This window comes from Neovison vison, chromosome 4, assembly GCF_020171115.1.
Source record: "Neovison vison isolate M4711 chromosome 4, ASM_NN_V1, whole genome shotgun sequence".
NCBI lineage: Eukaryota > Metazoa > Chordata > Mammalia > Carnivora > Mustelidae > Neogale > Neogale vison.
Genome location: NC_058094.1, coordinates 61,509,005 through 61,524,326, shown reverse-complemented (window position 1 = coordinate 61,524,326; position 15,322 = coordinate 61,509,005). Strand labels below are relative to the sequence as shown.

At 46.1% G+C, this 15,322-nt stretch overlaps 1 protein-coding gene and 1 pseudogene across 1 annotated transcript; one reads left to right on the top strand and one right to left on the bottom strand.

Moving 5' to 3' along the window:
• Positions 1-3,621: 3,621 nt before the first annotated feature.
• MSC (musculin) lies at positions 3,622-6,240 on the bottom strand. The gene is made up of 2 exons (XM_044244466.1): positions 5,731-6,240; positions 3,622-4,841 (listed from the first exon to the last, which is right to left on the bottom strand). Exons 1-2 carry the CDS (start codon positions 6,238-6,240, stop codon positions 4,755-4,757), a joined length of 597 nt encoding a protein of 198 aa, XP_044100401.1. The 3' UTR covers positions 3,622-4,754.
• Positions 6,241-6,293: 53 nt separating this feature from the next.
• Positions 6,294-15,322, top strand: part of LOC122905331 — a 29,038-nt pseudogene continuing 20,009 nt past the window's right edge.

The window sequence follows — 15,322 nt, the reverse complement described above, 5'->3', positions numbered from 1 at the left end:
AAAAATAATGTATAAACTCTTAACACACAAGGAAAAGTAAAACACAAAAACCTCTTGCTCCTTGCCCCCACCCTTCTCCATTTCTACTGCCAAAAGACATAGTAAATACAGATACCATATTTTCACGAAACAGAAAGTCACTGCTCGTAACTGCTCCACAATGCTCTTTACCATGAGCAGTGAAGGATCCCGACATTGGTCCATAACCTGTCTTAGTGATAATGGAACTAGCAAGGGCTGAGATCACTGGCTATAACTCCTACCGTAGTACCAGTGTTTACATGATTATGGGTGGATTTCAGGTTTTGGCGACTTTGTAGACCTTTTTAGCATCATAGATTCACCTATCACTGTAGTGGGAAAGAAAGGAAAAATAATGCAAAGGTCAAAAGAGAAGAGGAGATGAATGTGGGTGGTGAGGGCAACAAGGAAGCATGGGGTGCCCTCAGTGGGTAAGCAGAAGTGTCAAGGAAAGTGGCTATGTTCTCAGTTACAAAGAGCTAGCCTGTAACTTCTAGAGACTTTTTCCAGAAGTCAGATGCTTGGCAGTAAGAAGTCAGTTATTAATTTATATGTTTTTCCGGGGCACCTGGGTGGCTCAGGTGGTTAAGCATCTGCCTTCAGCTCAGGTCATAATCCCAGGACCCTGGGATCAAGCCCACATGAGGCTCCTTACTCAGTGGGGAGCCTGCTTCTCCCTCTCCCTCTGCCTGCTGCTTCCCTGTTTGTGCTCTCTCTCTCTTTGTGTCAAATAAATAACTAAAATATTTTGAAAATTGTGTTTTTTCTCTTCCAAACATTGCTAAACTGACTTTCTCAGCTATTACTTTAATTTTTTTTCAAAATTAGTAGCCAAGCTACTATTTACCTATCACCTATTAAAATAAGATGTGTAACATTCAGTTCTTTTTATGGAAGGGAGACTTTTTTTTTTTTTCTTATGAAGCATTTATCATGGGGGGAAAAACCTGTACCTATTTAAAAAATCTCTTTTGTAAATTGTGATGGTAAATGTCACTATCTGTTGAAAAAGCCATTGGGCTCAAGGGAAGTTGTAACTAGAAGCCCAGTGCAAAAAAATACGCACAAAATCAATTCAACTCCACAACCAAGAGAAACGCCCAAGTGTTTCAAGATTACAGTGCTGAAAGCATTTCTTTTAAAATATTCATCTTAGGAAGAGCCTGTGAAAGGGGATTTTTTGTTCTCTTTGATTGAGTCAGTATCACTAATAATAATGCTTTGTCTCTCAAAAAGCCACCTGAAGAGTCTTTTTCAATTTACTCATTTTTATTTGCTATTCAGTACCTTTTACATTATATTTCTTGGACTTTTTCCCCCTCCACTTCTCTCATACAGCAGTGTAATCAAATTGAAATAACTAAAAGAGAGACTTTCTTTTTTTTCTTAACCTCCTCTGTTCTCAACCCCAACTCCTATTTCTTCAACCCAAATTCCTACAGGAAAATGGAGGAAAAAGAAAATAAGGAATGGGATGCCTTTCTACCTCTCAGCATGCATGATGGTCATGGTTAATCAAGAAAAGGCTGGGTCAAGGTGCTTCCAGCCTTTCCCAAGAGCTACCTTTGCCCAGAAGCTTGAGCAATTTACCTGGATTCACTGAAACTTACTAGAAATTGGCCTCGTTTTTTCTTCTTCTTTTTAAATCTCATAATTCTTGACATTGGACTCTTTACAAAAACTGGGGAGCGAAAATAACTTGTAAAAATTTTTTTTCTTCTTTACAAATTATAGGATTATAAAGTAGCAATAAAAATGAGTTTTCAGGATACAAGCCTCTGCATGTGGGACTCAGTGAAGAGAGCCACTTCAGTTTGGGGAGTGGGGACAAAGCAGGGGCAGGAACATTGACCCCTGCAGTGCCCTAAGAGGATATAATTATACAAAGAAGTATTTAAATATTTTTTTTACTTATGAAAATTTGCCCAATAATTTTTTTGTTTCACCAAATGTTTCTCCTTATCTGTACTTACTACAAATATAGTCATCTCCCCCTCCTTTGTCTGGTCTGCTTTTGCGGGATACTTCTATTTTACATTCTAACCCAGGCATTTTAAACCTGGGCCACCCCAATCTTAAAGACTGGAGTCCTGAAATACCTCACATGCATAAAGTGCCCCCTTCATCAAAACATGTCTCTCCCATTTTATAGGAGTCAACATTTAGGGTGCTGCTTACTGCCTACCAGAAGGGTTGCTTAAATATTATCACATTTAGCCTGATGGCAATTTTCCCAGGGAGGAACTATTACTACTCCCATTTTGTAGATACTAAAACTGAGGCTGAAAGGGGTTGCACATGGCCACTAGCCTGTGGGCAGCAGAGATTCACTTTCAGGTGGGGTTCTGTAGACATTCGGTTCACCTTAATAACATACTACACTGCATCCTTCCCTTGAAAAAGATCACATTTGATGGAAGCTTTGGGAAAGACATAGTCTGAGAGCTGACCTCCAGGAGACAACACACCCCCAATAAGCCGGCCACCCAGAACTTATTAGGGGAGCTAAGTGCCTTTAAACCAACACACTAGGGTTTCCTGTCACTAGTTACCCCCAAGTTTGTTTTTACCAGGGAGACTCTGATGCCACAAAAACCAAGTAGCTTAGCCCTGAGCCCACTTCTGCTCATGAAGATTAGATCCCAAGGGCCAGATCTTCCTCCTATGAAGAAAGCCTAAGAAAATGGTCTCAGAAAGCAGTTCTCCAGAGTTTTGGTTTAGTTTAGTTCAAAACAGGAAATCACACTCCCCCCACCCCCCACCTCCCTCTCACCTCCTAAACTCCAGCTGTATTTTCTCTTTCTGGTCAAGAAAACTGCCTTTTGATTTTATAAAATAACGAACACACCCCAAATTGGGCAGATGTTTAGGTAGTTTTATCCTTCACACTTTCACAAATTTTCTAAATGTGCTACACATGGAATGCAGCTTTTAAAAAAGGGCATTTTTAAAAAACCATATGATGATTTCCCAGGTTATTACTTCCCAAGAAAATTGCAGTGAAAATGGAAGAAAACAACAAGGAAAATGAGGTGGTATAAGTTAAAAACGCTATATAAACATTATTTGAAAAACAACAACAAAAAAGAAGCTCAACTGAAACACAACTTGCCGCTTGTATTATAATTTTATTCTGCCTATTAGACCTGAGAGTCACCCCCAAAATGGTGTGTGGGCTGTAGGGGTTCCTGAAAAACTTGGAATTGTAAGGTCTGGAGTGTGCTTTATGTGAGCGAAAGCATCGTGTGTGTGTGTGTGTGTGTGTGTGTGTGTGTGTGTGTGTAAATGTAAGACGCGCACCTATATTACTTTGTAGAGCGAGCATATAAATCTCAACGTGGCCTCGGCCCCAAAAGACTCTTCAGGCACACTAAGCCTTGGGTTCTTGCCTTCCAGGAACCCTGGCCTCCAGAAGAATCAGAAGAATAGAAAGTAATGAGAGTTACATTTGGAAATACAGTGATCCCAATGGGATCAGCTCTGTTCGGCCGAGAAAGAACCAATCCCAGTCTGGGGCCAAGAAGGCGCCTCTAAATGAACTTCCGTACCAAACTAGGTAAAGGGCAACAAAGACCACATTCGGACAGCGCCCAGGGCCACTCAGATTTCACAATGCCTTTTTTTATTCATACAAAAATAAATTTATTTACATTTGCTAGTATTGTGATAGAGAAGCCTCGGGACAGCGGCGTATGTCCCCTGAGCCGGGTCCTTAGGTACCCAACCCGCTCAGCGGACCACCCAGCGCACTCCTCCAGCAAGGAAGAACGTGGGCACGGGGAGGCTGTGCTGCAGGAGGAGGCCACCAGAGCTTGGGTAGGGGAGGCCGGCTGGGGGTGGTCGGGAGCCGGAGGAGGGGTGCTGCAAAGAGGTGTGGAGGAAGAACTGGACGGAGACCCCAAGAAGACCCGAGCTTGATTGAGGGGGGGGCGCGCGGGGGTGGGAGGCTCAAGTCTAGACTGGGAGGTGGTAGGAGCACAGACAGAAGCCCGGCTAGGAAGGGGCGGGAGCCTGGGGGGAGAGAAGGCCTTGACCGCCACGAGGAGGCAGAACCGCCCAGAGCGCTCCCGGCAAACCCGGGCCGGGTGGTCCCTGAAAGCGTGTCTCCATCTCTCCCTGTGCAGAGGGCAGCCCCTTCATCTAGGAGGCTGCTGCCCTGTGGGGGTACAAACCTGGCCCAAGTACGCCACTCTCCCGTCTTTGCAATTTAAAACACGCCCCTATGTTGGTCTCCCGCGAACACTGCTGTCTTTAAAGCCAATCGTCCTGAGCACGTTCTAAGTAAGCATCGCCTAACCTAGCACGCGCCTATGCTGTGCAGAGCCGTGCCGTCATAGACAGAGATCTGGCTCCGTCGAGAAACTAACTCCTAGGTGGTTTGGCGCCGGGTTAGTCTACAGCTAAAGTCCGAGGGTGGATCTGGTTCCGCGCTGTACTGACAGAAGGAAGCTCTTTTTGGAGAGGCAAACTGTCCTCCCGGGGATCCGCAGCAGCCGCAGCCCTCAGCGTCCTGCGATGACAGCCGCGCGGCCAACCCTTCGGGCACAGATCCCGACACCCGCCATGTGTCGTGTTCTCAGTTCGGGTGGGGAGCTGTCTAGGAGAATTTAGGAGAATCCGATGGAACTTTCCCCGCATTCCCTGGCGGGAGCGGGGGATGCGGTTCTCACGCTCCTTTCTCTCCGCCCCCAAACACAGACGCTTCAACAATAATCCCAGCAACTGTGTTCGATCTAAGCGGTGGTCCCACATAATCTGTTGGCTGCCGAAACTTCTTTGGTGTCCGAGTCGGGTCGTCCTGACACCACGAAAGGCCATGTCTGTAAAATCCAAAAGAGCGTCAGATACTGAAGGAGCAAGTACTGTCTCAAACCGAAACCGTTCTCCTAAGTGACCCCTGGAATATCCCTGGCTTTTAGTAGCTCAGATTTTATCAGTGTTCTGGGAATTTGGGTGTCCTCCCTCTAAATTAGGATTCTAATTTTTCTGAATTTTGATTGTGTGAGACATGAGACGTCTGTCCATGCTTCCTTCTGGTCTTTGCCCTCAGGATGATTCGGTGAAACTTGCATGAGTTTGGGATTTCGTCTGTTTAATTCCCTTCCCCCCAACACACACACACACACACACACACACACACACACTCAGCCTTCCATTCCGAGTAGGAACTGGAATAGGTTCTTTCTCAAGCCAGGAAAATTGGCAGGTCGGAGAGGGACTTTCCAGACAAATCCCTTTTGGGGAAACCTTTCATATTCTGCAAGAACCTTTTTAAAAATCCAAAGGCTTTTAAATAGAGCTCGGGCCTTTCCTCCTTCCCTTCAGAAAATAGGGCTTGTTAAATCGAGCAGGTCAGACTCTTAGCTGGAAAAAGCTGGGCGAGAGAGATCTGCCATTTGATCTGCAACCGGGTAGTGGATGCAGATGGAACCCAGACACACCCCGCACGTAGGATATTAGCCAAGAGATGCCACGGGGCAAAGTACCACGTACAATGATCAGAATGAAGAAAACACCGAAGGGTGGAAAGTTCTTCGAGAAAGAGGCTTGGCCCTTCCCCTGGTTTTAAGAAAATTAACTGGACTCCTCACCACCCATTCCAGAACCCCCTTTACAGGTTCCTCCCCCGCCGGCTGACTGTGCCAGTGCCCGGGAACTCCCCGAGCATATCCCGGCCTCTCGCCGCGGGCCTCGCGCGGGTGCCCCTACCAGGTTCACCGGGTGCACGTAGCCGTTCTCGTAGCGGTCCTCCTGCAGCAGCTGCCGCAGGTGCGCGATGTAACTGGAAGCCAGCCGGAGCGTATCCAGCTTCGAAAGCTTAGTGTCGGGGGGCACCCAAGGCAGGCTGGTCTTGAGCCTGGAGAAGGCTTTGCTCAGCACGCGCATCCGGGCGCGCTCGCGGGCGTTGGCTGCGTTCCGCTGCGACTGCTTGCAGTCGGCGGCCGAGCCCTTGGGCGGGAGGGGCTTCTTGCCGCCGCCGCCCCCAGCCACACGCGGCCGCTTCCTCTTGCAGCCTTCCGCGCCGCCGGCCGCGCCCAGGACACACCGCTCTTCCTCGCCATCGGGGTCTTCCTCCTCCGCGGACGAGTTGTCACTGGGAGAGATGTAGCTGCCCTCGGCGCCGCGAAGGGACGGCCTCTTGGAGGCGGGGACCGGGTACCCCCGCTGCAGCCCCCGCAACTCCATCTCCTCGGGGTCGCTCACCGAGCCGGTGGACATCACTGCGTCCCCCACGCCCACGCGCGCCCGCCTTCCGCCCCCAGGCCGACCTAATGGTCTCGGCCTTCCGCTCCCTCTGGCGGAGGCGGGGGCCGGGCCGAACTCCGAGGAAGACTCGAGACCTGGGTAGGAAGCCCGGGGCCGCGGGAGCGAGCCCTGCCGCTGACCTAGGAGAGCGCAGCGGAGAAGTGGGCGCCCCCGCCCAGGCTCTGCGCGCTCTGCCCCGAGCTGCGCCTTTTGACAGGGCTATTTATTTGTACTCCTCGGAACAAACCACCCGGGCCAAGCAGAGGGAGTTGGAAAGGGGGGCAAGAGGTGGGGCGGGGGCGTGGAAGGGGTGGGGACCGCTTTTCTGCGGTCGGGATCTGTTGGTGGGGGCGGGGAAGGGGAAGTCTCTCCCCACTGAGGTTTGGGGCCCCAGGTCCGTCGGACCCTCAGATTGTCAGTGAGAGATGAGCGTGCGTCGGGAGAGTGAAGGAGGGGACCTTGTTCATACCCACTCTACTTCCACCCCCAACTAGTCTTAGCCAGGGCGAAGATTGCCAGACACTTAGAAACCCCGGGATCGCGACCTCTGCTTCTCTCCCCATCTTTTCAGCGGAACTATATTTCCCAAGTTCAAAACGCGTAATGTATGACGGCCTACACAAGGCTTGTCCGACAAAAGCGTAAAAGCAAAACAAGCAAATGACACCGAGCAATCCGCCACAATTAACGAACCTCCCATTTTCCTCTTCCTCTTTTCCCTATAATATGGCTTTATGATTTATAAAACAAGTTTTACTACACTGGTTCGTTCCATTTTCAAACAACATCTGTGACTTAAATGTTACCTCCACTTTGCAGAACTTCAAGCTAAAACGCAGAGATAGGTATTTAAGTAAAGGACCCCAAATCTTCAGGCTGGTAAGTAGAATATGGACTTGAACTCCACGTTTAGCATCCCTGGCTCCTCCATATTTCAGTCGCGACACGCCTCCCCCGACACACACCCAAGCTGTTACATTTGCTGTTTACCAATGTCTTGGGAATTTCATGCTTGATTTTGTTTTTAATACCACAACGCATTAGATAGAGGATCTTGCCCCAATTCTTTGAGTTATAGTCTAGGGAATTAATTACTATTTTAGATTGTGTGTTGAAGAGCACACTCCAGGATGCAGAATGCTAACTCAGCACAATCTTCTAAAATAAAAATGACAAAACAGCATCCAGAACTAAGGTGTCCTATGTCAACCAAAAATAAGCCCTCTCCCCTCAGCCCCAAAGGAAACAAAAGGAAACTGTGGTCTCATTTTCTAACCCAAAGGATCTTTGCAGTACCTCATCGAGGGATGGTACTTCATGTTGGAGGCAGACACCACTGGCCAGGTATTGAGTGCCTGCTATGTGCCAGGCACAGGGCTAGGCACCTTATGACTGCCCAGTGAGGAATTAAAAGAAAACAACAAAATAATCAATGGCTATGAGGTTGGGGTATAATTCCTCTGTTTTACAATGAGGAAACAATCTTTACACCCTGCTAATGTGTTTACTTGTCCTTCCCCTAAAGCTCGTAGGTTCCCAAACCCAGCAAAGTGCAAGGAAACAAATGTGCAGTCAGCCCAGGACAGAGTGCAGAAGCCATGGGGCCAGCTTCCCTCCACTAGCTCCTCAGCAGAACAAATGCTCCCAGCTTCCTGCTTGAAGTGCCACAACAGGTGGCTGGCCCCGGCTGACTTCATCACTCAGGCAGCGTTCCACCTTAGTCTCCCAGGCCAGCCCGCCCTCATGGGGGATGTTTCACATACCCCTTCCCGGTCACCCTCATTTGCAGAGGTTTTCTTCCTGTGTATTTTGTCATTTTGTTGAGAGATGGGGGAGGGGCTCCTTTTGGGATCAGTTGAGTAAGAATACCCCTCATTTTCAGTTCTCTCTGGGATGGGAAAAGGCAGGGAGTATAGGACTGAGTATGGAGTTCTTTATAGGAGTGCTTGAACTTGAACTTGACTTTAGGTGCACCAGGAGAAGGAGGGAAGAAAAAAATGAGGAGGGGGAGCAGAAAGATGTAAAAAGGAGATCTCAGGCTAGCTTTCTGCATCATCCATTGATGACTTGAATCTATCAGTATAAATACATAGTCTCACACATTAGAGGCTGGCATATAGGTTTTAAAAATCTGGATTGTTTATACAGGTGCAGAACAAAGTCTTTCTTTAGAAAAGATTAATGGTGGGGAAAGTGCTAGATTTTCTCTAAACAGTCACAAAAAAACTGAACCCAGCCTCAACGCTAATCAGGTCATGGCCAGTTTCTTTTTCTTAAGGAACTGACTGACCCCAACAGTTCATGCTTATTTCTTTTTCATAGCTTTTTCCTTTATGTTCTTTTCTTTTGATGCTCTATTTTTCCTTCTTTCCATTCTTTTCCCTTCCTCTGTATCTCTCTTCTTTCTCCCCTCCCTCCCTCTGTTCTCCTTCAGGAAAGACAGGTCTCTTCATTATTTTCTTTTATCTTTCTTTCATCTTTCCTTTCCTTCCATGTCTTTTTAGTTATATTTTCATTCTTTTACTCTTTTTTCAAGGTGCAGACTCCCGATGAAGATTAGTGTATCATCAAATACATTTCATATTAGTATATAACTGTAGTTTGCTTTAAACATGTTTGCAATATCTGACATTTGTCACCTCTTTACACTTTGAACATGCCTTTCCTTTTCCTTCTCTCTCAATGCAACAGCCCTATGAGCTGAACTGTACAAGTATACTTATCTCTTCTGAGAGCTTGGCTGTTTGAATTGTTTTGGCAAGTTACCATACATTGCAAATGAATAATAAAGGTTTTAGTTTTGTATTTTTTTAAAGCATATTGAGAACAATTCCTATCTGTCCATGCGTTGCAAGCTTTTAGATTTGTAGCATGAATATACAGTTGTTTATGGTATCCATTAATGGCCTTGAAGTTCTTTAAGATGTGCTTTTTAAGTATGCAGTAGGGAGTGGGTGGGCTTAAAGTTACACTACAAAATAAACATTAATACATTTAATAATGTCTTGCAATCCTGGTCTTCCTGCTTATTGGCTGTATGACCTTTGGCAATTTACTTTTTCTGAGGCCCAGATTCCTAATCTATAAAATGAGTTATCTGCCTCATAAGGAAGAGGATGTATGTATATAAGCAATTGCTTGGGCCAGAGCCCCAAACGCAGAAGATCGATAAATGCCAGTAATTTTTATTACTGTGAATTGTTTCTCCCAACATCACACAGCTAAGTATCAGATTGGGAACTGACCCAGATTTGTGCCGCAGGACTTGTTCTGGGTTTTGGATGGCAACCAGGATGTTTCATTTGCCTTAATTGCACACGTCTACAGTTTGAAGGACATAAGCCCATCGCCTGACATTTCCCAAAGGTCTTATAAGAGACCTCACTGAGCGAAAATGGATGGGCCTGCATTAGAAACCTTTTCTTTCTCCAAGTTCTCTTACCATAAAGTCAGAGCACTTCTCCAATCTTCACTTTCCCTATTTGAAAAGTGGGATAAAATTCCAAAATCAGGGCTAATGAAAAGATTAAATGAGATTGCAGCATCTGTGAAAGCACACTCAGATGTAACACAGAAAAGGCACTTAATATGATAAAATATTTTAAAATGCAATATTTAAATATTTGAAATATTTTATAATATTAAAAATACCCAAAATTCAGATTTTCTAAAAAGGAAGAATGAGGTGGGCTAATAATTACAGACATGGAAAGTAAGCCATTTCTGGCTACTGCCCCTTCAGACTCTGCTGTAAGTACTAATTGAGGAAGTCTGAAGCTGGATAGGTCAGGTGGGTTTAGGGTTTAGGAAGAGCAGGGGTTTCATCCACGTTCTGTGAATACCAAGCCAAAACATTACTAAGTAAATGCTTAAGATATGGTTATTGTGGGAATGCATTTGAACAGATAGAGCCCTCCCCATGTGACTTTCCTGGTGGTAGCTAACTAAAGTTTCCTGATACCCTGAACTATCTGGTTGGCTGAAGAAACTGTCCATACCTTTGATCTAGAAAAATAAAGAGTGTCCAGCTGGCCACTGTTGGGACCCACTAGTCACATAAAGCTACAAGAACTTGAAATGTGGCTAGTGATGTACAGCAGTATATAATATGCACCAGATATTGGAGACAGTGTGAATAAGAGAATATCAAATTATCTCATTAGTAAAATGAGATAGGTTTTTAAAATTGTATCAAAAAATGATAACATTTCGGATATACTGGGTTAAAAGAAATGTTATTAAAACTAATTTCAGCCATTTCTTTCTGTTTTTATAATGCAGCTACTAAAAAAGTTGGAATTACCTATGTAGCTCACATTATTTTCTTTTGGAAACTGTAGGGATTCATTTTGCAACTATACATTGTCTACTGTTTGCCGTGGCCCGTGTTAGTGAGACCAACTCCCCTCAGAAGACACACTCTGAGGGAAAAAGCATGGTAAAGTGGGGAGCACAGGTGACGGTAGGTACCTTCCCCCTTACTCCTCCCATCTTCCCGGCACCTCGATGCGTGTACTCAACCTCGTCTCACCCACTCAACCCTAGAACACGCTGAGAAACGCTTCCGGTTGGGATTTCTGCCCCTCTTTGTAACAGAAGCCTTAGCCCTGGAGAAGCGTTAACTTGATTCCTCACCCTGGGGACGTCACCCTGAGCTGCGTGGCCTAGCTCTTTGGTCCCTCGAACCAGCAGAACTTAAGGAGAAGGACGCCTAGACCCGGGATGCGACGGATCAGGTAATAGCGTGCACGAGTCACGTGCTGGGCAGATCACGTGGCAGGTGGGTCACGTGGCGGGGGGAGGTGTCACTTGGAGGCAGGGGAGGTCACCCTTACGCCAGGCCCTGGCCTGCCTTTCTTCTCTTGCACGAAGCCAGGGGCCCAGCTCCAGGCCCTCCGCAGCCTTTGTCCCGGGTCGTCCAGGATGTCCCCACACTCCCAACCCTGGAAGGAAAGGAGCCCCCGGCAGTTGGATGCCGCCGGCTCCGCGGTCGGCGCCTGTGGGAACACTCGGAATGGATGGCAGTAGTTCTCTGATACCCTCCACACGACCAGTCCTCCACTGCTGGTTTATTTATCCAAAAGTTGCGGCAAGCGTTTTGCCTCGTTGGAGCCCCAGGAGACCTTAGCGTGTAGAGAGGCCACGGCCTGGACACATCCGGTTTGTGGACGCTCAGGGTTGAAAAGTCTGGGTTAAGAATGAAAAAAGGGGGCGGGGGAAGTGATAAGATTCAGAGGCCAGATTTTCTCTGCCAGTCAGGAGGGAAGAAAAAAAAAAAATCCTCTTGGATTGTTTTGATAAGTGAAAATGCAAGTGGGTTTAGGAAAAGTTTTGTTTTGTTTTTAAAGCAGTATCTGTGGTTTCTAGGTAGCCGATACCGAAGTGTACTCTTCTGCCACTGGAACGCTGTGTATCTCCTGCAAAGGACTTTGACTACTCCATTGGCAGAGTTAAAGCACACCAGCTCCCAGAGAAAAAGCCCTGTGATGAAGGCCTCCAAAGGAGGAGGCCTGTTTGCAGACTCCCTGGGCCTCACTGCTTTGGAACATTCTGAAGGGCAAACTAGTTTAAAAAAAAAAAAAAATCCCTTGAGATAGCCATTCACTTTTAAGCAGAAGCTAAGAAATGTCTATGCCAGATTTTTCTTAGTGTTTATTGGCGGTTCGTTGGAAGTGTGAAAATATTCCATTACCAAAACATCCCTTGAAGTGTAGCACACAGCTCTGGTCTCCAGTATGTGGTCCCAAGCCTTGTTAATTGTGGAGTTCGCCTAGGAGAGAATAACATCCTGCCATGTGACCTGTACTGGAAAGAGTGCCTCTTCGCTATGGACATTAGAAGATTCTGCATCCATCAGTGGAGTGGTCTTGGGCTGCTTGCTCACCTCGGAGCTGTTTCTCCCTGTATAGCCCACCTTGCAGAGACTGCCCAGTGTTCAGGCGCCCCTGGAAACGGCAGAACATTATTCAAGGTTAGTTATTATGTTCTTTTTCCCATCCTTGTTCTCTCTGGCAGCACATATATTGTCTCCATGCTCTCTCCTACCCTCCCATTTTTTTTTGTACACCCTCTCCCAATAGTGTCATTGCCCTACTCAGAGCTGCTTTCATTTTAGTAACCCTCCCACCTTCCACTCCCATCACCGCTCCTAGTGCCTCATCCTCTGTAGAACACCCAAGTGAAAACTAAATGCCTCCTGGCGCCAGAAGGAAGTTCTCATGTAATAGATACTTGTGGTGTCAGAGAGCAGGGATTCTGTACACTTTGTCAACCAGACCCTTAATCAACTCTTCTGTAAAAGAGGGGCCTTGCTTATTTACATACAAACTCTGTTTCCCTAAGCCCCAAGCCCCTCGTGACCTCCAATTCTAAAATGGGCTCTCATAGATGATCAGAGAACAGGGAGGTGTTTTAGGAAATGTGCCCACTTTTTCTTAATCTCCCCCTACCATCCCCCGCACCAATGTTGGCTTATTTGTGCTGCTCTGCCCAATTAGCAAGGATAATGAGCCAATTAGCTTGCAGGGGAAAAACCCATCCTGCTACATTCTTCTTTAGGTTTGATTCTCAAGCAGCACTCCCTAAAGATGTTGAAAAGAGAACCATGTCAGGTACCCTCCTGCCTTGTTTCATCACCCTGCCCCCATTCCTTCCTAGATTGCTACATTCAGGCAACTTCCTTTAGGGAAGACAGAATTAAAAGGAGAATGAAAGGCTAAACTCTAAACCCGGTGGAGGCAGAGACCGTCTTGTTCATCTGGACATCCCCAATGTCAGGCAGCTTTGGAAGGGCACTACCTAAACATGTGATGGTTGAGAACCTCCACAAAGACGTGAACACAGTTTAACTTTCACCCATAATTTATGGGAGGGGCACACTCAACCTATAATTTGCCCTTCATCTAACCAACTCAGTTTATTCCTATGTACTTTACCCTACTATCAACACTTGCAGAAAGCCTATTACATTTCTCATTAACTGAGTGAACTTCTAAGTAATATTTCCTGTTTTCCTTATGCATCTATCTACTTTTCATATATTATACTTGCCACAACCCCAGGGTTAATTCTAAATAACTGAAGAATTTGATTTATTATAAACATCCCAGCCACAAGATTTCTTCTTATAAAAATGCCATCTAGCTTTAAATACCATTTGTAACTTTTATTCCTGATTGAAAAAAAAAACTCAGAATTTTTATAAACTTTCAGGGGATCACAGACCTTTGAAACCTCAGATTAAACTTTTTATCATAGACTAAGGAGAGAATGGAGCCCTTTAAAGTTTAATGGGTGAGCAGAGAAGGAGGATTCACAGAAAGAAATATGGTAATCCGAGAAGTGAGAAGAAAAGCAAAAGAAAATAACATCGCTGAAAAGCAGGGGAGGAGTTTCAGGACAGAATGAATGCAGATTCCTAGTTGAGATGTATGGTAAGATCACATTTTGAAGTTTCCCTTGTGCTCCAAACTCATAGTCGTAAGAGTTAAGACATAAAACATAGGGATGCATGGGTAGTTCAGTCGGTTAGGTGTCTGCCCTCAGCTCAGGTCATGCATGATCCCAGAGTCCTGGGATTGAGTCCCACAACGGAATTTCTGCCCAGTGGGGAGTCTGCTGCTCCCTCTGCTTGTGCTCTGACAAAAAAATAAATAAAATATTTTTTAAAAGATACAAAAAGTAGAAGACTAGAAAGACATAGCCATGTTCAAAAGCAAGACCAATCAACACCTGTGTGGGCCAGGACTGGAACAGAAACTGGAATGTTGATTAGCGTTGAAGCTCCCAGCAGTTTTTCGGAGTCTCCTTCAGGCAGGAGCATCTCAGAGCTGAGTACCTCTGCAGATAAGAGGAAAATAACTGTTCCATGTGAGGCAGGAGACTATCCTGGGTCCCTACTTAAATTAGGTTGCTGGAGCACGGTTCCATCTTGGTGGGTGCAGCCTCTAAGGAGGCAAAGCGAAGCAGGCCCAACCAGCATGCTGGCTCTCTGACTAGGTCATTTTCAGTTGTTTTTGTGTCTTAATTATGGGTCACACTTTTCTGCTTCTTCACATGCCTGGTAACTTTAGTTTGGATGCCAGACATTGTCCATTTTCCCTGTTGGGTGCTGGATATCTTTGTATTCCCATGAAGACTGTCCATCTTTGTTCTGGGATTCAGTTAAGTTAACTTGGAAATGGTGTAATCCTTTTTGGGCTTTCTTTTGAGACTGGTAAAAGGAAGCAGAGCAGTGCTCATCTTAGGGCTAACCCACTCCCCCTACTGGGGCAGGAATTTTATGAGCACTCAACCCAATGCCCTGTGAATCTTGATATTTTCCAGTCCAGCTGGAGCAGGTCTTGTTCCTGGCCCTGTGTGTATACCTGGCACTTCTCCCTTTAATCTTTTTTGGTGGTTCTTCCTTCAACCTCTGGTTGTTTCTTCATATGCTCTTCCCAATCAGCTGACTCCTCCAGGGGTACCCTCTGCAGGTCTCGAAATTCTCTCCCTGGGTGGCCCCTTCCTTCTTCCTTCCTACCTTCCTTCCTTCCTTGCTTTCTTCTTTTCTTTTTTTTTTCTTTTCTTTCTTTCAAAATTTTATTTATTTACTTGAGAGAGAGTAAGGGAAAGAGAGATCACAAGCAGGAGGGAAGGGTAGAGGGAGAAGCAGACTCCCTGCTAAACAGGGAGCCCAATGTGGGACCTGATCCCAGGACCCGGAGATCATGACCTGAGCTGAAGGCAGATGTTTAACCTACTGAGCCACCCAGGTGCATGGCCCCCTTCTTCCTGGTACTCTGTTCTATAAATTCTAGCTGCCTTGTTCTCTGCAATCCCAGTTCTGTCTTCATTCAGGGACTCTTCCTGGGTTCTCCCTTTCTGCTCCTCAGCCTCTAGCCCTCCATCATGGCAATAGCTGGGGCAACCATCACAATTTCAGGGCTTGGTTTATTTGTTTCCCATCTCTTGGGGTCCACTGACCTTCACCGCCTTGTACCAATGTTTCGAGAACCTCTATTTCTTGTGCTTTTGTTGTTTTGTGGTTGTTTCAGGTGGAAGGGTGAGTCTTAAC

Coding starts and splice junctions, on each gene's coding strand:
- MSC (XM_044244466.1), bottom strand. CDS start 6,240: ATGTCCACCGGCTCGGTGAGCGACCCCGAGGAGATGGAGTTGCGGGGG. Junction 4,842..5,730: donor ACGTGCACCCGGTGAACCTG/GTAGGGGCACCC, acceptor TGGATTTTACAG/ACATGGCCTTTCGTGGTGTC.